Source organism: Vipera ursinii (assembly GCF_947247035.1).
Source record: "Vipera ursinii genome assembly, chromosome: Z".
Lineage (NCBI taxonomy): Eukaryota > Metazoa > Chordata > Lepidosauria > Squamata > Viperidae > Vipera > Vipera ursinii.
This window is the reverse complement of record NC_139517.1, coordinates 88,863,300-88,886,597: the sequence shown is the minus strand read 5'-3', so window position 1 is coordinate 88,886,597 and position 23,298 is coordinate 88,863,300. Positions and strand designations below refer to the sequence as shown.

The 23,298-nt window shown below is 38.6% G+C and overlaps 1 protein-coding gene across 1 annotated transcript; it reads right to left on the bottom strand.

Moving 5' to 3' along the window:
* Nucleotides 1-5,661: 5,661 nt before the first annotated feature.
* Nucleotides 5,662-8,047, bottom strand: HOXA13 (homeobox A13; the record flags this gene model as incomplete). Its single annotated transcript, XM_083378043.1, has 2 exons — nucleotides 5,662-5,906; nucleotides 7,312-8,047. 2 exons carry the CDS (start codon nucleotides 8,045-8,047, stop codon nucleotides 5,662-5,664), a joined length of 981 nt encoding a protein of 326 aa, XP_083234169.1.
* Nucleotides 8,048-23,298: the final 15,251 nt, after the last annotated feature.

The following is a 23,298-nucleotide window of genomic DNA, read 5'->3' as shown; positions in this document are numbered from 1 at the left end:
TCTTTAATAAGTCCTTAGAAGATAATGGGGTTAGTTACGAGCACATCTAGTTCACAGCTCCCAAATACTAATATAAGCTAACTTTTTCCAATGTGGTGTTCTTCAAACATATTAAATTAAAAGTTCTATCATTCCCAGTTAGCAGACTAAAGGGCAACGGGTTGGAAAGACAAACATTCGTGTAGAGCAGTCTTTCTCAGCCTTAGCAACTTTTAAGATGTCTGGGTTTCAACTCCCAATGGTTGGGGAATTCTGGGAATTGAAATCTAGACATCTTAAATTTGCTAAGGCTGAGAAACCCTCGTTTAGGGGAAAAGGCAGTAGAATCTGTTACAGTTGAATGTATATTATAATAGCAAAACCTTTATATATCTGAGGCTGAAAAAGAAAAACACTCTGTACCTTGATCTTTAATTTCTGCTTTTGGGAAATACTTCAAGGAGATATGCTGAGAAACAATACCAATCTAACTAGATTATTTATATCAAAAAAGAAGCTACAAGAATTATATGATCTCAGATACAATCATGGAAATTTTATATATAATCTCTCTCTGTCTCTCTCTGTCTCTCTGTCTCTCTCTCTCTCTCTCTCTCTCTGTGTGTGTATGTGCAATTTGCTATCTAAGTATGGAGTATTTAAGTGGTGAACCATAATGTGTGTCATGTTCATGGTAACAGGAGGAAGAAGAGGAAAACTTCCATCAAATTCTAAAATTTAGGAGACACATCTGAAGAGTTCTGTTAATTTCTTCTAATAACCCTTGATAAGAAATTCAGTGATAAATATATGCTAGTTGCCAAGCATCTGAATTTTGATCATGTCAGCATGGGGATGCTGCAACGGTCATAAATGTGAAAAATGGTCACAAGTTACTTCTTATCTGCCATTGTAACTTGGAATGGTCACTAAACAAATGGTTGTAAATTGGGATTACCTGTAGTGTATGGTAAAAGAGAATATTTGTAGCTCAGAACTGAGCTGAGGAGCCCTGGGTGCTCTCTGAGCATGGTTATTTATTTCCAGATATTTCATTACCTAACTAGGAAACATCTTCAGAGCTAGAAAGCAGTAGTGTTTGCTCTCTGTTTAAATACAAAGCTTACCCTCCCAATGTTGGAAGAGGTATTCCATAGCATGATGCATAACCTTTAGCTTGTTGTATGACATATACAGTATAGCGTATCTATTTGTACACTGCCCAGAGTTGCTGTATGAGGAAGTTTGGCAGTCTCTAAATATGATAAATAAATATAGCACGTTGTGTACAATGTGTAGTATGTTGAGTAGCATCCTATAATTTAAACCTTTCCCCCCTATAAGGCAACATGTATTATATTTTCAGATATGCAATAGAAGGAAGATGGTTTGTCAATGCAGAGATATATGTATAAGATATGTAAATTCCAGTTTATATAATGAAGTCTCTCATACTGCATTTGCTTAGGACATATTAAAAAGGTAAAAGTTTCCCCTGTATATTCATGTCTAACTCTAGAGGGTGGTGCTCATCTCCAATTCCTACTGAGGGAGCCAGCATTGTCCGAAGGTGCTTCTGGGGTCATGTGGCCATACTAAGGTGCATGAAACTCTGTTACTTTGCCACCGAAGTGGTACCTATTTATCTACTTGCATTTGCATGCTTTCAAACTGCTAGGTTGGCAGGAACTAAGAATGGGAGTTCACCTTGTACTTGGGTGCCAAACTGCCAACGTTCTGGTTGATTTAACCTAGCTTTAAGTGCTAAGTCACTGCACCCCTCCCCCCAGGATACATAGGATCCCTTTATAATGCAAACATTTTGTTTGCACATCACATTGCAAACAAACACTAGTATGCACAGACATGTAAGTGGTAATTGTCCAGCAGACTTCTAACAGTTAAGATCACTGCATTCTATCTGAGCTTGTGAAAAGATTTATCTTCAGAAACACAATTTTTAAAATCTCGGAACTGGAGGCTACAAACACAAGCAATAGCACTGAGCAGCACTGGGTACAATGACTTAGGCCTAGTTATGGAGACAGAGAGAACAGTTACCTCTTTATGCCTCAAATGTGAAGACCTGGTTCTGCATCAAAAGGTGGTTAGGAATAATTCAAGGAATTATCTGGACTCACTTTGTCCTCTCCCTAAAACCTTTGCCCATTCTTGAGCTGAAGTCTCCTCTCCACCAATCCTTTCCTTCAGCAGAAAATTATTCTAGAATGGCATTTCCTGTCCCTAATGCCAATCCCCACCCTCCCAGACACACCCAAACCAATGATATCCCTCCAAGGTAATAGGTATGAAAGGACAGCAGATTTTGCACACCTTCAGCATAAGGTGGAAAATGCTGTTTTTACCAATTATGGAGCTTAGTAGTACAACTGGTGATGAGATAAAAGCAAGGAATTAGGCAACAGAACAGAAGGACATGGCCAAGAAATCTTTGTTTGTCTTATATGCAGGTAGGGAATGGCTCAAGAGAGCCCTGGAAAAGGTCAGTTGAAGAACAGAGTTGTAGGTAGAGTGGTTAGGGCGTTCAAGGAGTCCCGAATACCTGTTTGCACTTGGATTTTGAATATATTAGAAAAATTCAATAAATAAGCTGATGGGGGGATAATCACAATGAGGACTTTTCCCCCCTCAATTGCTGGAATTGAGATTCTAGCAGATTCTGTCTATGAAATGCCCTTGAGACATCTCTTATTCTCAGGAATTGTAATTTAAAGCCCCAGCAATCAGCAAATCAATTCACACACCCCCTCAAAAAAGCCCATTCTATTTCAAACTATAATTTATGTTCTGCCTTTACATTTTACATTTATAGATAAAGGATTTTACTTTTACTGATTCATAGCATTATATTTTAGTGTTTTAAAGCACTACTTAGTGTTTTAAAAATACAGAGAAAATTCAGAGAAAATATTCCTGCTTGATTTTTCATTTTCTTTAAAGGGCAGCAAAAAAATTATCATATACTATAAAGAAAAATAATGGAAAGCTAAAACAATATAATCAGAGCTCTCCGAGTGCTTAGTCCCATACTTCTTTTACAACTGAATATTTCAAAATTTAAATATGGGGGCAGGAAATATTACTTGGATTATTTCCATTTTGGTAACTTGTGATAGGCAGGTGAAGTAATCTTAAAAAAGATGAAAAGAAATAGAATACTGAATTGCTAGGTATTTTGTCAACACAGTAATAAAGCTTTTGAATTTTACATTTCTGAAAAGAAACTCATCAGATTCATTTAGTTATTTCTGTTACCTTCATGCACTTTCCTGAAAATGGATTAGCAGTTTCACGTTTCCACCAACTTTGTTTTTACAACAAGAGAGAACCCTATTTATTTACCAGTTAGTAAAAGGAAGAGATAGAACGTGCTAACCAAAGGAAGATTGTAGCATTTTTCTTGTGGCATAAGCTATTATAAACAAGTCTCTCTATATTACAATACGTAGATATTTAATAAGTTCCTACAATTCTCCCTCCCCTTCTCAAATTATCTCACTCAGCATATTGTACAGCTTTGATTCTGCCTTGAAGAGGACTGTGAGTAATGATTTTGTGACACCTTACAGGTGAATGAAATTAGGGTACCCTCCTAGGGATGCAATACATAGAGAGACAGCTGTCTTGGTATCCTCTAAGCAAATTAGTACTTGAAGCAGCTTGTGATGTTTTGCTGTTAGCACACACTTTCCTATTTGTGTGCCTTTAAAATTGTCTCCAGGGTAGCGCAGAGACATTTTCACAGGGTCCACACCCTACCAGACATTCCCTGGTTCTGCCCTTCCAATTCTAGAGTAGAAGAGGGGGCCATGAGCTAGGGACTAGAACACAGCAAACTATCCTCCTAATCAACTCAGCTGAGGAGACCATGACCAAGAGAAACCTTGCAATAGTGGTGAAGAAAAACTTGCCAGATGATCCTCCTTCCTTGATTTTTCGAGGACTCCTGAATATAACTCCTAATGCCAACAGACCTGAAGTAAGGACACGAGGTGGCGCCCTTGATCTACTAATCCAGAAGAAGACTAGCCATGAGCTGTCAGAAGTCAAGGTCACAAATTGCCTGTCTCCTCCCTCCCCCACCCCATCAAGGTCAAGGTTTGAAGTATCTCTACTGGTTTCATTTCACCAGTACTAAAATCCACCTGCAACCGCTCCAACATTTAATAGATCATAAATATAAGCAGTCCTTACATTTTCAGTCTTAACTATTTTTCATTATGGAAGAGGTAGGTAGGTATCCAGGCCATGTTTTTATATTTCTTCCCCCCACCTCGCCCACCATTTCAAAATACCGGACAGTTTAACATTCTTGTATTTGTGCTGTGCTTAGGCAACCTAGCATTTTTTTAAAAAAGTATTAGATTTAAGAAACATCTACCAGAAATCCCAGTTTTCACAAGACTTATATAGCAATGGAAGAAATAAATAAGGATTTAATCAGTCTTTTATTATAGTGACTATTTTATTAACAGGCATATTGCTAGTATCTATCTATAGATTTTAGATTTTATTTTTTGGTAAAAATATAAAAAATGGGGGTGCAGAAATACATTTTCACAGTGAATTTACTTTAATTATTATTATTTACAGGATAGTACTGTGTCATCTAGTGAGCAGGGAAAAGCATAGAATGTGCTGGTTGAAATAATTGATTTAATGGGGGAAGAGATGTAAAATGAATTTGTATTTCTAATGCAGCCTTATAACAGTAAAACAAAGATAGGAAACTATTTACTTATAGATCAAAAGATCGGCATAGAAATCAAAACACTTCTGGGAAACACATAATTTTCACTCTGGGCTTCTTGGAGATATTTGTCTTCTAGAAAACAACTTTTTCATTGAAATAATAGGGCTGTGCTGCCAATTTTTATCTGTATCACATATTTTAAAAGAATAATGTATGGTATTTAATATTTAATTAATGTAATTAATTATCACTTGATAATTAGTCATTGACTTTGAAATGTATAAAGTTGCTTTACAAAACTATAGAAGATCCTGTTTCTTCACTGAATTTATGCATGATGAAATGAGCTACTTAAAAATATGCTAACAGCTTTTCAAAAAAAAATCTAGCAGTTTATCTTGCTTTTAACTCAAGATTAATCCTACATAAAATTTGTTTCATCGCTGTCTGCCAAAATCTTTAATCAGTACCTTTCTTTAAAAGAAAAAAAATATATTGCTTAAATGAACAGTAACTGTACATTCTTTACTGCACCCAATTTACTATTTGACATGTTTTTTGGGATTGTAATACAAGCAATGGAACACTTGTATGTTTGTGTGTGTGTATTTTTTAAAAACAAATCTTCCCAATTATCATCCAAAAGCATTCTAAAATAGTCACAAATAATACTTACACTGTTTTCAACAATATGTTATCTTTTAAAAATTGAACTGCAATATCCCTGGTCCATTTGGATTTTATAAATCAGTCACTTGCAGTGGTGCCTTTTGGATTTTCCGGGACAGCGTCTTAAAAAGCATCTAATAACCATACTTGTTCAAAAGCCATCTATCCAAAGATAGATAGGGGTTTTTTTAATAAAGAAAAGTTCATTATTTTGTATTTTTCATTAGTATTTTAAATTAGGCCAGGCAGGAAAAATTGAATTTTGAGGCCTCGAAGCAGCTACATTTCTATTAAATCCATTAACTGCTTGTCTTCAATTTGTTGATGACTTTTTTTTCTTTCACTCTTCTATTTTGGAACCAAATTGTGACCTGCCTCTCTGAGAGATTTGTAGCGGCCGATATCCTTCTTCTCTTGTCCTTTGTAATGAATTTATTTGTAGCATATTCCCTCTCCAGTTCTTTTAACTGAACTTTTGTATAAGGCACTCGTTTCTTCCTTCCACGCCTGTAGGAGTTTGCATCAGAAGGATGTGAAACCACATCTAGAACAGAAAACCAAAAACAGGAAGGCAGGTGCTATTATTATTCACAATCCCTAAACACATTGTAAATATCAGTTCTGTGGATCAACGGACCATCTTTTTGTAAGTTGGCTGGGTTAAATAAAGTTCAATCAAGATTTGCACAAATTCTTCAGGTAAGCAATTTCTTCTCTAGGACTAGTCATACTATTTGTAAACTTCTTGGCTTATCACGTAAGGAAAATCATACGCAGTTGCCATAACCTACAAGGTGGCAACTGAGACTCTTGTGAATCAAAAACTTTTTTTCAGCTAACTTTATACGCTCAGCAGTCTCTTTGATCCTTGCCTATCCTCTCTTAGGGCACCTACAAAGAAAACCAATACACTATCCTGGCATTCACAGTGAAGACAACTGGCATCTAACTTCAGTACAGCTGCAAAACAGCAATGGGAGTCAGGGAGATACTGAACCACATAATCTAGCGATGGAGCCACCAGAGCTGATAGCTACATTTTGATGTCAGAAAATAAAGGGGAGGCTGCAATATCTTTCTTGAGGACAGCAAGAGTGGAGACCAGCATTCTGATGACAGCACAACTCCAAGAGTCACTGTTATGAGACGGGTAGCTATACAAATTGCTTAAACAATACAAATAAATCCAAATGCCCAGATTGTTAAGGAGAAGGTGGTAAGCTGGAAAGGAAAATAAAGCACACCATTAGACAAAAGTAATAATGGAAACTCCAATTTAAGATGGCTGTTAGAGCACTCATGTGCAGAAGACAGAAGCTATAGTTATGTGAAATAATCAAAATGATCGTATTATTTCTGAGAGTCATGATTTAATAAGAAATTGGGAGTTTACCTAAGAGGACTGCTACTACGGCTGTGCTGATTATTATTATTATTATTATTATTATTATTAACCTGACAAACATGGGATCAAAACATTAAAAAAAACACCCATCCTTCTTTCTGGAAACTGGGTGAAAATGGGAGCTATGAAAGCTCAGTTATTTGCAGGATCAAGATGCCTGATTTTCCACTGAACCCTCTAGTTCAGACCTCTTGGCATCCATGCCCGAGAGAAGAAAGCCTTGTCTGGGAAAATGCTGGGGCACCGGATTCGGGACTCACAACTCAAGAGTCCAGACAACTTGAGGAAGGCCTCAGACCCAACCAGACTTGCCAAGGGCGTGGAAGCCTCAAGTCTTCTCCCGACCTTATCTGACTGGGCAGAAAGCGCAGAAGGGACTCCATTTCCTTTGTGGGCTCAGAACCAAAGGAATGGCAGGCAATTCGGGGACGGGGAGCGGGGAGAAACCGAAGCAGCGGCCGCCCTTTGACAATTGGGCTGCGGAGCTACTTCGGGTGCTGCACGCTTACTCCGATGGAAGGGAAGGGGCGCGCAGGTGCTTTACCCGGCAGAGCGGATTTCCACAGGTGGGGCGGCTGGTTCTGCTCCTTGGGGCAATAGACCTGCCCGTTCCAGCCGTTAGGGATGGCCCAGGGCTGGTAGCCTTCCACGGGCAGCATGGAGTCGTGCCTGGGCTCGCCGCGGCCGCCGAGCGTGGGTACCACCGGCATATCCAGGTAGCCCGCCGGCATGGGTTGGTAAGGTCCGGCGGCGTAGCCCTGGTAAAAGGCGAACTCCTTGGCGCGCGAGGGGAAATCTTCGCTGGAGGCCGCCGCCGCCGCCGTCTCCATGTACTTGTCGGCGAAGGAGGAGGAGGAGGTTGGCTGGGCGCAGGATTTGAGCGAGGCGTTGTGGTGGTGGTGGTGGTTGACGCTGCAGGGGAAATAGCCGCTGCTGAAGTAGCTGTACGGCAGGGCGGCGGGGCCTGATGAGCCCTGCACGGCGGCCGAGCAAGGGCTGCACTGCTTGACAGCTGCCCCGGTCTCTGCCATTCCGGCGGCGCTGGGTGCTTCACTCGACGGATATGCTGCGGCGGCGCTGCCCGGACCGGCCAGCGAGGCTGGGTGAGCCATCAGATTCCGGCACTGGTTGGCCGCCACGAAGTTGGTGCCTGCAGCCGCGGCTGCGGCCGCCGCGTGGAACCCCGCTTCCATGTTCTTGTTGATCTCTTCCAGGCTGTTGTCATAGAGAAACATGACCGGCTCGATCCAGCGAGGATGGAGGAGCACGGAGGCTGTCATAGCCCGATCCGCATTGAGACCAGTGGCTCTTTTTTAAAAGCCCCAAAGACTGAAAAAAGAGATATTCAATCTCTCAGAGTTGACCAGGGCTGACGCGCTAGTGTCGTGCCAGGCTGGCTCCCATTGGCTCAGCATTCCCCACGTGATATGCAAAGCAGATGATAAACATCAGAGGAATAAAGTGCAGATAATTCAATAATGTCCTAATCGCTCTGGGGCTGGAATTCCTGTACGCGGACGGCACTGGCACGCGGCTGCCCCTTCCACTCAGGACTCTGTGGGTCAAGAGAGGCACGAACGGGGGTGCTTAAGAACAGGTATTTCTCTCCCCCCCCCACTCCAAAGTATGCCTGTCCCCTCCCCACTCCCTTTCCCCTCTCTTCAGGACATTGTCTATAGGGCATTTTTTTTTTTAGCAGGAGATCCGCGGTCCTGATGTCAAACTTTCGCTAACTCGTCCTTGCTGATATACTTGATGGTATATATATATATATTTTGGCGGAAGGGGATGTTTTGTTTTTTTGTTTAGATCTTCCATTCCGCCCACCCCGACTCACTCGACAAATTGGTATCTTCTTACCTACCCGAATTGCAGAAGAATCTAGCTTTGTTCAGATTACAGTTACATTTACCAGAACCATATTTTAAAAAGAAAGAAACAGCTACTTTCAGACCCACAAGAACATGGCAATGCTTTGGCAAAAGCACGCTTTCTTCTGCAGACCTGATTCACTTTCCAAAAATTATAGAGAATGTTACCCTTCTCTTTTACGTCAATATGTTACCCCTCTCCAGAGAAAATCATTAGCAGGGCAGGTTGTAGATTGGTTTTGCCAGAGTACCGAACATAAGGGGTTAAAAGAGACCTCAGAAATGAATAAACCGCAGTAACCTAACTCGTTCCTACAACAGTAAAACGTAGAGCCTGTAATTTTTGCCTGAATCATCTCCTACTATAAAAACAAAACTAACAACTGGGAAAATTCATTGTCTATGAGTGTCTACCGAGGTTCCTTAATAGCAGCAGAATTAATATTGCTGCTGCTACCGCCACTGCACATTTAATCTAAACATATTCAGTAAAAAATTAATATAAACCAAGAAAATGCTGCTGAAGCTGCAACTTTAACACCGTTTTTCTATTTTAAAAAATCCCATTGTCTGTGAAGGGGTGCATGTATTTGAAGAAATTATACAAGGAAATGTGTACTGTAAACAGAGAGCTATTGGGGATACACATTCCTTGTAAACAAGTAAATTAAAGGTGACGTCTTTGCTGAATGAGATCTGTCAGAAATCTGCCCTTTCACTACTCTTTAAAGAAGGAGAAAGGTTTTGTGGTGGTGTTTTGGTTATTATTGGGGAGTGGCTTTAATTTCTGATGCACTTTTGGTCATACTAAGGAATGGCTATGCTAACTGTGGGAGTCACCACACTTATTTTCTCTGACTGGCATTTTAAACTCTGCATTGTTCAGCGGGTTTTCCCCCCCTTTCTCTCTTGGTCTGTAAGGAAGGAACTGATCTGTCAGTTCCCCGCCCCCCCCCCCCCCAGTCTCGCCAGCCCTTTGCTGAGAATGGTATGCAATCCAGGGAGTTTGCCCCTGAACAATATTTCAGCGAATTCTTTTAATTGTAGCCATAATGGGCTCTTTCCCCTCAGGTCCCAACCTCTCCTGGATTATCTTTTTCCGCATTCTTTCTCATGGCCAAAGGCAAATATTTATTCCTAGCATGTTTTCAATCCCCCCACCACACCCGCCCGCTTCCCTTCCTTCCCTTCTCAAAAGTCTAACGCTTCGGAAAAATAAGAGCTTCGACATCTTTGCATTATTCCACGGAAGAGAGAGAGGAAAGCTTTTACTGTCCCTGACCAACTGGGGAATCGCCTTCCTTCAATTGCAAAGCAGCCGGACCGAAGGCAACTATCCTGCACGGTACACCAGCCCCTCGAGTTCTTCACCCCCTTCGCGCAGACTGAAGATTCAACGTTCCTCTAGATACTGGTTAAACTTGACTAGAGGCCAAGGTCAAGTTGAAAGCTGCGGGGTCCGGCTAATGCCAACGAGGAGCTGCAGCCCTTGAAGCATCAGCAGTCCTGAAAAGAGGCTTCGATCCTCTCTCCTGCCCCTCCCTTGGAAAAAGCACTTAATATGTGTGCATGTAAAAACACGTATGCAGATAGCCAAATGTATGCATGTAGACGGTTATGCTTTCTTTCTTTCTTTCTTTCTTTCTTTCTTTCTTTCTTTCTTTCTTTCCTTCCTTCCTTCCTTCCTTCCTTCCTTCCTTCCTTCCTTCTTTCTTTCTTTCTTTCTTTCTTTCTTTCTTTCTTTCTTTCTTTCTTTCTTTCTTTCTTTCTTTCTTTTCCTTCCTTCCTTCCTTCCTTCCTTCCTTCCTTCCTTCCTTCTTTTTCTTTCTTTCTTTCTTTCTTTCTTTCTTTCTTTCTTTCTTTCTTTCTTTCTTTTTTCTTTTTCTTTCTTTCTTTCTTTCTTTCTTTCTTTCTTTCTTTCTTTCTCTTTCTTTCTTTCTTTCTTTCTTTCTCTCTTTCTTTCTCTCTTTCTTTCTTTCTTTCCTTCTTTCTTTCCTAACAGCACCTCCAATGTTTCCAAGTGGTTTCAAAGAAAAGGAAGATCCTCGTGGGGATACTAGATTCATCACTGTTGGAAAAGTGCCCCAAATTTCAACTTAATAATGTGCATAATGAAATCAGAAACCAGTAAATAAATAATTGAGCAAAGGTATATCTTAAATTGTAGTTAAATGACTGCACTGAAAGCTACCCAGCTAAAATTGAGAGGAATGGTGGGGTCATAAGCCTGGGGCAAGATTATCACAAGGGCCTTGCTCCCTTTTATCCCACCTGACTGACTGGTCAAAATCTGCTAGAAGTCCTCTCTGATTTCCTAAGTGAAGTTCTCACAAAGGACCAACTGGCCTCGCTTCTCAATTGTTCTACTCAGCACTCAGATCGATCGGGATGGTGGATAAATGGGCACTGATGAGAACTGGAACACAGTGTAGAAGAGACCAATCCTCAACACCAAGTCTTCCCTCTCTCGCTGTTGCTTGGCGTATGAATCTGGTGTGTGTGTGTGTGTGTGTGTGTGTGTTTGCATGTGTGTGCGCATGCACGCTTGGGAGGTTAATACAAATATTTGTATAGGTGTTGTTGGGCTCTTTCACGATGGATATGAATTTTGCAGAAAATATATAAATACGTACTCCAGTTTAACTTGCATCCCTGTTAGAGATTTTTCTCTAAGCCGGAATCTTTCATTTGGTAAAAAATTGTTCGCTGCTATCAGGACCCATCAGGAATCCTCCTTCTCAATAAGCGGCCTAAAGCATTATTTCCAAGATGAAAGAGAATTGCTTACTGCTGATGAGTATGGTTTTCTGGCACCACAACAAAAAATTTGGATGAATCCTGTCCTGCCATGGTGAGGACTGCGCCTTATTTCCCATTCCCCTTCCCCGCATGTGTATATAAGGAAAGGGAAGGAAGAAAAAAAGGAAAAAATGAAAGAAAAAAGGTAAAGAGAAAGGAAAGGAAAAATAAAAGGAAAGGAAAAGTGGTCACAGCACAATTGGCAGCAATTATTTCATAACCACATCCTAATCTATCCCTTGGACAAAATCTATAGATAAAAGTAAATCATCTGGAACAAAAAGTGATGATGGTCAAGTAATGAAATGTCTGCAAGAAGAGAATCAAGCTCAGAGAACATCAAGGGACCCCATGGAACAAAAAGTGTTTGACTATTTTCTGCCCTGTCCTGTCTTCAACATTAGTTAAAAATTTAAAGGATTATATTTATCCAGGAGTAGTTGAAGTTTTTAAAAATAAGGAGAGCGAAGTGGTTCCTTGTCCTTGAAGTCAGAAAATAGGAAGAACTGAGGATCAAAGGAGATTTTGTCCTCCCAGTCTTTCTCATACATTAAAATATTGATAGCAAAAATTAGACAGTAGGAGTTTTATAATCCTAGAAGAAGAAGACCAGGGGTGAAGTGCAGGTCCCGTCCTCAACTCATGCACAGTTAGTGGTGTCTTTGGAATGAGTTTTCATGCTACATGAATGAATATGATGTCAAGATTTAACAACATGTGCAATATTAATACCAGATTAAAAATGATAATTAAGTGCCACAAAATTTTACCTAGTATTAATAAGGGGAATTTGCATAGAATTAGGGTGTTCTACTTCTCCCCCCCCCATCCGCCCCTCCAAAAACTATACACTGAAATTAACAAACTTGTTATTACTTTCTTGGATGTGTCAATTCAGAAAGTTAGCTCCATTGATTTCACTAGGATTTACACAGAGATAATTTGAAGCTTTATTTCAAAAGCATTGCATGCTGCATTGTAATGAAGCCCAACAGGAAAAAATCTCACTTTTAATTTCACTAGACTGAGTACTCTTATTGTAACCAGCAGCATGCATCTGGTTCATTTTAATTAATTTGGGCTTTGCCATTTGATGATCTCCAATCGTAATAACAGTTTGCATGTATAAACGCATTCCATATTAAATTCCCTAGTAATCTAGCTCCCCGAAAGGAAGTAAACTCTTGGATGATAGTCGGAAAACCCTTTAATTGAATTTAAGGAACTTTCAATTTATTGGCCATTGCATTTTTTTTCCAGGTCAGCTGGAAGGATCTATTTTCTCTGTAATTTTTTCCATAACAACATTCTTGAGGCAATTTTAAGAATGTGTTTCTCACATAACTAAACAGCTTTACCGCAGCATTTGCATACTGAGTGTTAGGGCTTTAATTTTTTTGGTATATGTGTGTGTGTGAGAGAGAGGGGGGGAATCGGAAAATAAAAGATATTCAAAAGATACCTAGATGTAGAGAAGGATCACCCAAATGTAGATTTCTCTTAAGTATGAAGGAAGATATAAAAAGAAAATAAGCACAGGTAAAGTAAAAAACAAATAGGAGAAAATGTTCACCGGTCTTTGACTGTTGTGATTTAAAAAATGAGTATTTTATGAACCTTGATTCAGAATTCAAAAAAATGTGTAAAACATTTAGGGAATATAAATAAGTCAAAGACTGGAGATGACTTGGTGCCTATTGGTTAGAATTAAAAAACATATGATGCATGTTTCTATCAATTATTTGTCATTTTTCCATAACTGCATATAGACTATCTGAAATTTGTGAATTAGATATTAATGGAAAATCTCTCTCTCTCTCTCTCTCTCTCTGTGTTTCTATGTATATCTGATGATGAAAACATTGAGTTGAAATGGATGAGATTAATTTTTTTCTCTCCTATTAAGCCACATAGCTGAGAGGTAAGTTTAACCCATCAACATTGTGCTAAAAGGGGGGGGGAAGGAGATTTAATATGAACACCTAGATGAAAATCATATATTGGATCTGTTTCTTGGATGAGCAAGTTGATGTAAATCAAAATTATTATTATCGTTACTATTTCACAAGGAAAATAGGATGTCAGTCCAGCAGTTTATGGAAAGAACTATAGTGAAAGAAAATAAAACCAGGATTTTTTAAAAAAAGATTTGTTTTTTAATTGACTGACTGATAATAGCTATATATCAATATACTTTACTGATTCAATAATCAAATATGCAAAAAAGGTATAAAAGTTACTAATTTGAAAATTAAACGTTCTTGAATATAACATTATCTGCAATTGCAAGCATGTTTTCCTTTTCCTGATTGTACCTGGAGCTTATATTAATTTCTTTCACAATTATTGCAGAATGTGCTGTTGCAGAGAAATAATTAAATAGATCTCTGATATTATTTGTAATTATTTCTGAATATCTACTTAATTGTGAATATCTGTGAAAAATATTAAAAGTAACATTTTTATATATATTGTGTATTCTTAAAATTATTTTAAAATAAATCTTCTTTTTTATCAGGTCATACTTTATAGAAAATCTTTTTAAAACTTGTTTGGAAGTCAATTTTGCAACCAAGATATGATCCCATTGGCAAGAGAGAAAGCTGTAAAATAAAATAAAATTTTCTTGAACCTATTACACAAAACTCCTTTATCCCATTTCAGATTTCCTCATAATCCTTAGAATTTACCTAAAGTATATGAGCTTTGGCCATTAAAGACGCATAGCCATATTTTAAAACTAAAAGTATACAGTAACCACGTGTGTACAGTACTCCTTTGTGCTAGAATATACTAAGATATGCTGTGTTATCTTTTCTTGTTTATTTTAATCTCTTTAGAGGTGAACATTTTTTTATTTTGTGTATACTTCTAATGTAGAATTTAAGAGAGAGGAACATTGTATTAGATATGATACTGTTATGAAATATCTGAACGCTTTCTCCTTCCTCCATAGAGAGGCTGATACAATATGGAGAAGCAGGAAAAATTCCTCTTTGAAGGAATGGAAGAATCATGCTAACTGATGGATTTCATCACAAAAAATTGGAAATGCCCATAATGGTCACAATTCTCTATTTCCTGGGGGGTGGGGGTGGGGATAATGTCCCATTAATCTGAGCAGAAACTTTTTCTATTGAACTAAGCCGCAATGGTTGCACAAACATGTTTCCAACTATAATCCTACGTGAGCAGGTCATTCACTGGAATGTGAAGAATATTTGGCCAAGAGTTGTGTGAACAGTCGCTGTACAACCAAGTAAGGGGGAATTATCCTCACAGCTGCCTGAGCTATATGTCCTTGGAGACTCTGACAGATGATAGCTTTGCTCCCATTATGTCCAGAGACAACATTTAGGGTTTGACAGCAGAAGTAACTTTCCTGAAGGAGCTGTGATTGTAGTATAGTCATTTTGACACAGGCAAAACAGTAGTAATGTATGGGTGGCTCTCCCAAGATACTTCAACAGAAATTAAATCCACTTCCATTCTCTTAGGAGGGGTGGGAACCCCTTACTGCCTACAAGAATGATTGACAACTAGGGAGAAAATCCATAAGTGTAGATGGTTTTAATCATTATATTAAAATATAATACTTCAGAGTCACCTTCCAAAATCTGGTATCTTCCAAACATGTGGGAAGCAATTACAGCTCCTCTAATTTCCATCCAGTGTGGATTTATATAGACCAACATATTTGTTAAGTTAGGGTACTTTAGAGCAATTACCAGAGAGCTTAGAATAATGGAGAGGGAGGATTTGAGAACAAAGAAACTGCATTTAATTGAGCGATGTATCATAAACTTTGAGCTGAGATAGATGTACATTGGACAAGTATTATAAGAAAAACAAGAGTGTTGCCTTTTTTTCTTTCTCCCTTATTGTCCCTGACCCAAATAGATCTTTGAATGTGGTCAGTATTATTAGATGGTTATGAAGATAGAATTCATTACTAAAAGGCAGTGCACACCATACAAACAAAGTTGCATAGAATATGGGTAGTTCTCAATAACTATGGTTGTTTACTGTATTAAAATTGTATCTTCTTTTGCTACTGAGATATGAGCATGTCTGAACAGCTTCTGATATTTTCACCCATTCAGCAACCCGTAGCCTCAATAACAAACCTCTTCAATCTACCATACAAGTATTTTTGCGACATCCAAACTGTGGGACCAGAAATTTAGTTTTTTGAGCTTTCAGACTCATGCTGGAGCCCCATCCTCATGGGACTTCTCTGTATCAGAATATGTGATTTTTTTGAACAAGTATTTTTGAACCTGAGAGAGCCTGTTTGAAGCAAGATCTCTTGATTTTAGTAAAAATTCCAATTATTTATATATTTAGGATAGAAGTGCCTTCTGCTCTAGAGTCCCCCACCTTACCCCAGGGACTGAATAGTGCACAGATTCAGGGATATTTTTTTAAAAAATTTGAATAAACAAAATATTATTGGTGCAGATTCCCTCATGGAAATACACACACACACACACACACACACACACACACACACACACATCCCATAAAAATAATAAAATCAGCGGAATTATCTTCCAGTGTCTAGTTTTATGATTGAAAAAGATGTTATGAGGATTTTGAAGTGGGACTACCATTGTACCTTTAGATCTTACAGCAATCACAATTTGTGTGTCAGATACATGCTCTCTTTGCTGAAACCATCTTAAAACTTAACCTGATGGCTCCCTTCATGCAAGATGCTAAGAAGATGATTGAGCTCCCATAATATGCAGAACCATAAACCACCCTACTAATTTAGCATAGCCTTCCAAGTCGGAAGGGCCCAACTTTGCAGATGCTATTTCTCATGTGCATTGGTAAGACTTCTTAGGAGTAATTCCACTGGTTTTAGTGGGAGTTAATTCTGAGCAGACTTTTCCTGCATTCCCTTCAGGACCTAAGCTCCAAACAATCTCACAAGGAGTTATAGTATTACTTTAATAAACAGGAATTTTAAAACTCAGTGTGACCTGTTCTGATACAATGGCTTGCTGCAGGCCACCTTATTTCTGTTTAAATCAAACGAGGGAGTGAATGTTGCATAAGGGCCGTTCCTTAAGCGGCACGTCCCGTTCTTGTGAGGATGGAGAACGATTAAACAGTTGACAGGAAGTGCCGCGGAATCTCCATCCAGCATGACAAAGAACCACCACGAAGCAAGCAAGCAGCTCCCCCGCCGGAATTCTTGAATGGCTATAAACACACTGAAGCCACTCCGCAGCGCCAGATCCACCCTTGGCACCGAGTTGTGCTCTACCGAGCGTTTAGGTGGAGATCGTTTCTGAAACAGATTACCATCGCAGAGCGAGGATCCGTTTAACAAGTTTGTTGTTATGGAACACTTTGGAGAGCTGAACAGGGCCCAACGCAGACTTGTCAAAACACAGGGAGAATTTGCATCGCTGTTGACGCAGAGCTTGGCCTTCCAGGAGTTGATTCCTAACCCTTGCGTTCAATGGGCTTGACGTTCGGTGCGCAGGCTCAGCCTCTCGGTCTTTTAGAGCTACAGCTCTCCGGTCCTGTGGTGACATTTAGCGCCGCGAAGTTTCACGGTTGCAGAATTGCTAGGCCGCCTCTCAAATACAATCAGGGAAATTATATCTATACCTCTCGCTGTCACATCCACTACCCTACCTTATAGTAAGGGTCTGGGTCTGTTGACCCTACAAAACGCTATATAAATTCAGGGTAATATGGCTTAAAGTCTAAAATGGGAAAGATGAAGGTGCATATGCATAAATGTGTTTGTGCTCCCTTGCCTAATTTAGGAATAGTTTTCTCCCCCCCCCCCACTTTCTTTTTTCAAGAACTCTAGAAGTTAAAGTTTTGATCTAGGAGCTGGGAGGCAGAAAAACAAAGTTCAACTCTTCCCCCAACTTGTAAACCCCTGGGTGACTCTGGGGAAGTCACTCTGCTTCAGCTCAGCCTATATAACAACACTGCTGTTGAGGGTATAAAAATGAAAGGAGAACCTCATGTGGAGAGAGAATATAAATCTAATAAAGGAGTAGCAGGGGTTTTTTTTGGCTTCCGTTGAGTCTGATAGTACTTATCAATATATTTATGTGGAATATTATTTGTGTGATATCAAATTGCTAACTAATCTTGGTTTATGAAGGTAATGGGGCAGAATAGAGAAGGGACGAAAACCCTAGGTTCTGATTTTGGACTTTCAATAAGCAAAGGTTTCAGCCATCTTCCCTGACAAATTGTGTTCTGGCTTTAATAAAACACTTTTGGAAAACATCTCTCAACAGAGGCAGCAACGTTTTCTAGCAGGGGCAGGCCAATCCAAAACATTTCATTGTGATATATATACTCATGTTATTGTAAGGCAGCTTGTGTATGATCTTTACAAAGAAAGGTGGCTTATGAATATCTAAGTAAGTGAATAATCTCTCGGTTGTAATGTAAAGCAGGACATTTTAGTGTTTAGCTTCAGGAATAAATGTAACAATCAATCAAACCAATTTAACCCACACATATAAATGAGCAGACCCTCAAGTATTGTTTTTGGCCACCAGCTTGATTTGTTTTTTTGTCCATACCCCCTCTCCCTCCCAAAATTGATTACCTTTTTGAGCTTGAGATTCAGCCCAATTAATCTCTGGGCTCCCCTTCCTTTCCATGTCTGCCTCTGGCTAGAAAACATCAGGTGGGTTAGAGAGAATCTAAGCACTTGCTCCAAAGTAAGCTGCTGACCTTGCAGTGAGTTAGGAAAAGAAAGGCAGACCGTAGGTGTTTGATGAAGGAATTCTTAATATCCTGCAGTCATGGAGTTGGAGGAGTCCCTGCTCATTTATGGCTGGAAGAGGTCAAAATGCTTCTTACTGTGAACATTCAAAATGGCCAAGTCTGCGTTACCAAATATTAATATGCTGTTGTCTTAAACTCTCAAGCTAAAGCCACTTGAAAGATCACTTCAGGATAAGCATTTGGAATCTTGCTGGAACTTGGGGATCCTTTCATTACTGAACATTGTCTTGGACTGTTCTCTGCAGGTGCAACACACCTTCTCTTGTCTCCTCTTAACTGTGATAAAAAAAGCTGAAGTAGGTTTGAAAGTTTCCAGTGATTGTCAAATATATTTCTCTCCTCTTTTGGGAGTTGCTATCCTGTCTGGTCTTAAATAGAAGAAGTCCTGCCTTTAGCAAATTCATCAGGAATGGAGGGAATTAGGTAAAAGATCCGAAAGTTGTAGGTACTTTATTATTTCAATCAAGTTTTCTTTAGGAAACAGCCTTCCTGTTTACCATATTTCTAACAGCTTTGTTCCATAGAAATGGTTCTAAGAGTTGACTTCAGGCAAAAAAAATCATGCAGCTTTATAACCTAATCAGTTTTATAATCAATTTTATAAGAGGGCTTAATTTAAAACAAAAACAAACAAACTCTAAGCTCAGGGTTATATGCAGCTCATCAAGTCATAGCACAGAGGTACAAAGTTACAAAAAAATATGCCAAGAATTAAGCTTTTAAGCAAAAATCCAGAAATCCAGCAAATATATTTGTGCCTATTCTAACCCAATGTCTTTCACTACATAAATATCTCTCATGTCTTCTTAAAGTTAGTTTCCAAGGAAATTCATTTACAGATAATTCATCTCTTTATTTTTCAGATCAAGACATTGTAGTTTCAGTGAAGAGATGTATATGTTATTGTTTCAGTATTTTCTGCACTTCACAAAAAACAAATTCAGCTTAGATATTAGCAAAAGTAAGTCAAAAGTAAATTGTCTATCTTGACAATCACAGAGTCTCCCAGACAACAACAGAAATACATGATCCACACTCAGTATCCCGGAAAATTGGCTTTATATACTTATCCAGTCAATCTCCCTCTCCTCCTCCTCGTCACTCTCTTTCTCTTTCTGTGAATGACACGGAGTGTAAGGGCCAATTTGGGGAATTGATTACATCTGCTGTTAGCACAACTAGATAGAAAAAGGTAGTTAGACTCAGGTTAAAGAGAACAAGATGAGTTTGTTTGCACTGTTGGCTTGTCAACGCCTGTTTGTGTTGCATTTTAACCCTTGGCCAATTGTGTGGCCCATCCAGAAAGATTTAAAAAATAAGGGATGGGGTAGAATAAAAATGTACTTGCAGACATGGAGAAGGAAAAAGAATCCTACTTCAGTTTAAGAGCCAAACAGGTAAGACAATGGGGCAAGAAAGCAATGCAACATAATTGAACCAACCCAGACAAAGAATAAGGAGTAGACATTTACATTACTTTACATGAATAATTATGGCAGTAAGCTGGCACCCTTGATGCCACAGAGGAAAAGTACAGATTTCTAGGTGGTTCTGATCTAAGATTTCAAACTCTATTTTTTTTCCGGTTTGACATAACAAATGTAACAAGAGGGGAACAATATTTCCTGCTAAACTACAATCAAACTTATTGATTTAAATGAAATTAATTTTTGCTTACCCTGTTGGTGTTTGCATGCTGGAAGTAGTGTTAATTCATACCATATGCATTGAACAAATTCTTGTTGATAATTTTATGCTGATTATGTAGGATGCAGCAAAAGTTTATGATTTAAATATTGTAAGAGCAAATTATCACTTGAGGAACTGAGACTCAGGGACTTTACTTCTAAAATGTTTCCCAAAACATTCCAAAAATGTTTCCTGTTCAGTTGACTAGGGTTGATTACCTTTCTTATTCTTCATTATCTGGGTAAATCAGAAATTTGATCTGGATTCCTTTATTTGAAAAGTAAGTAAAATCTTCTTAAATCCTCTCTTCTTAAACTATCTCTTCAACAATTCTCTTCAATTCTCTTTTCCTCGACTCTTTCTTCAAATTCCACTCCTGATGAGTATATGAATCCATCTACCTTTTTTTCCTGGCAACCATACTTAGGTGGTTGCCTTCTTTTGGACTGCCTAATCTATTTTACAGTGCTAGTATCTGATTTAGTAATAACCAGATCAACCTTGCTTAGGAGAGACAGATTATATCAGCTGAGTGCATCAGTTATTCAGGCCTAGTCAGCTATCCATAAGACAGAATGAGGCAATTGCATATCTTCAGTGTTATGAAAAGGCTGTTGAGCTGACACTGAGAAGACCCAGACTCAAGTCCACTCTCAGCTGCAGATGGTCACTAAGTATCCATGAGCCCATCCCTTTTTCTCAACCCACCTACCTCACATTTCTGTGGTTTTTAGGAAAAATAAAATTGAGAAACTAGAATATCAATCCAAAAAATTGAATGCCTATGAAGTTTATTTTGTATTTCCACGGATGGGAAAAGGTGTTTATGAAATGTTTGGATCATGTACCAAAATAACTTTGCCAGCTAATATTGCATGCAATATTATTATGGCACAATATCAGGAAACACCTTTCTAGAATTGAACCTTCTTCTGTGGACATGTCATCAAGAGAGGCCATGTTGCAGAAGGCCTATGTGAAACACTCTGGGCCCAGGTTACAAATGGCCATAAATCTAGCTGGCATTTCATAAGCAAATGTTACTTGATCTATTCTAGAATGCGACCAGCCATTTGGTAAGATTAGTTTTAGACTATTTATAATATTTATGGATAGTTTTGAGGTGATATAATTTTAAATGTTTAGACTGAGTTTTAATTTTGAGTCAGCTGTCCTGAGTCAATCAGAGTTAGGATTAGTTATAAATATTGCAAAATAAATAAGTAAATAGTACTATCCATGCCTTGATTTCTTTGGGCAGGGTACAAGCTCATGTTCTTTGCTATTCTATCCAATAATTTAGATTCTGTTGTTATTATGTAACTAATTCAGATTACCTCTTCCAATAACTTAGTTATTCCTCCATTTTTCAAAGTTGTTTTAAAATGTCATTTTTAAATGGTCTTTTTCATTTGTTTTTCTTTATAGCCCTGTTTGTTAAGAACAGCATCCAACAGTAAATGGCAGAAACCATATTTGAAACTAGTTGGAGGTGGTGGAGAGGTGGAATTTATGTGTAGATAAGCCTCTGATGTTGGCATCTTTTCTATTCCATATCTATAGCTGTAGTCCTTTCCTTCAGGTATTCAATAAATGTACATTTGAGGGGGGGGAAAATAGAGATTTATTCAATCTGATCCACAAAACCCCAATCCTACTTACAAAGGACTTTATCTAGTTCATACCAGCTTGGGATCAACAATTATAACAGCAAGAATATAAGCTCAAAACCTTCTAAACCAAATAATTAAGAGAGAAAAGCATTAAAATGCCTACAAGGTGAATGGACCCAATTACAGTGGTGATGGGTGCACTGTTGGAAAATCTGAAAGATCCAGATTAGGGACAGATTATTATGGGGAAAATCTATGTGGGTTGCTAGGAATTGACCCAACATGATGGCACATATTCAATCAATCTAAATCAATCAATCCTTCAAGATGCCTTGAATCAGAGAGGGCAGGGGGTCTGGAAACAGCACAAATTTCAGTTACTTATGAAATGCTGGAAATGTTGTGTCTGCCCCTACCTTTCTAGAATTATTTTCTGGAGGATGGAGGCTAGGATTGAGAAGATCTGTGCCCTTGCTCACACCTGATGCTTCTTACAGATGGGGAATTCTCTACAGGTCCTCCCTAAATCACTGTACCTGATGGGCAGATTCACTTCTGTCAAGATATTGCCAGATAAATCTTGATATTGCAGTGTAAATGGTTTTAAAGCTAATAACGAGGTCCTTTTTATCACTTTAACCATTTCTCTTTTTCTTGTCAGATCTTCACATTCCATCTTCACTTTTATTTTCCACTTTCCAAATCTTTTTGACTTTTTATCTCAGTAATCTTTACCACAAATATTGAAATCAATAACTATGGCTGGACTTCCCAAATACCATCTGAGAATGCTTGTGATTCTCTCTTCCCCCCCCCTGCCCATAAGTTTGCCAGATGATTAGGCGATTCTTTTTTTACTAAATGTGAAAATGTTAATTTCATTAAATTAGTTTTTCTCCAACCCTTGGCATATATATAGTGTTGTGATGGGCCTGGTCATACTTGCTGGAGATTGCCAAGATTGTTTGAAACAAAGGTGTCAGGCACTTGTGGATCAAGATAATTTGAGATAATTTCTGATGCTTTGTTAGTAATTGCAACTAAAATGAGGTTACAAAGAAGTCAGGGTTTATATCCCATCTCCTCCTTAGACCCAAGATTCTTTTCACAATAAAAAAAGAAAAACACACCACATTTTGACCTTCAGACATATGCACCTTTCTAATCTTATCAGTTGATCTGTTACAATCCTGAGATAACTTCAAAGCTTAAATATCATCCATGGATGCCCTGCTTATCAGAATTATCCTGCTCATTTTCCCATCTCAGGTTGTCTACATTGTTTTAAAGTATATTAAACATGGTAAGCCTTCTTTTTCTTTACTATGACCAAATAATTCACTAAGCATCATAGCAACAAATTGTAAACATAAACAACAACAAACAACTTGCAATTATATCTTTGGGGAGGGAAAATATATTATGATTTCTGTGTTCATACTATACATTACAATAGTAGGTTATATAGGGTGATGAATATAAACTTGTTTAATGAGTATCTAATTTGCCATGTTGAAATGCTCTTAACATTTTATGCCTCCCTGAGACCCTGTTTTGTGTGGTTTAAGTGTCAGCTAGAAACCAGAAGATAATGATCTGTAGTCCCATCTTAGCACAAAGCCAGTTATGTGAGCTTAGCCAGTCTCTTTCTCTCAGCCCTAGAAAGGAGGCAATGGCAAACCACTTCTGAAAATCCTTGCCAAGAAATCTACAGAAACTTGTCTAGGCAGTCTCTGAGGATCAGACGTAAGTAAGTCAAAGAAAAACGAAACCTCTCCATCTACA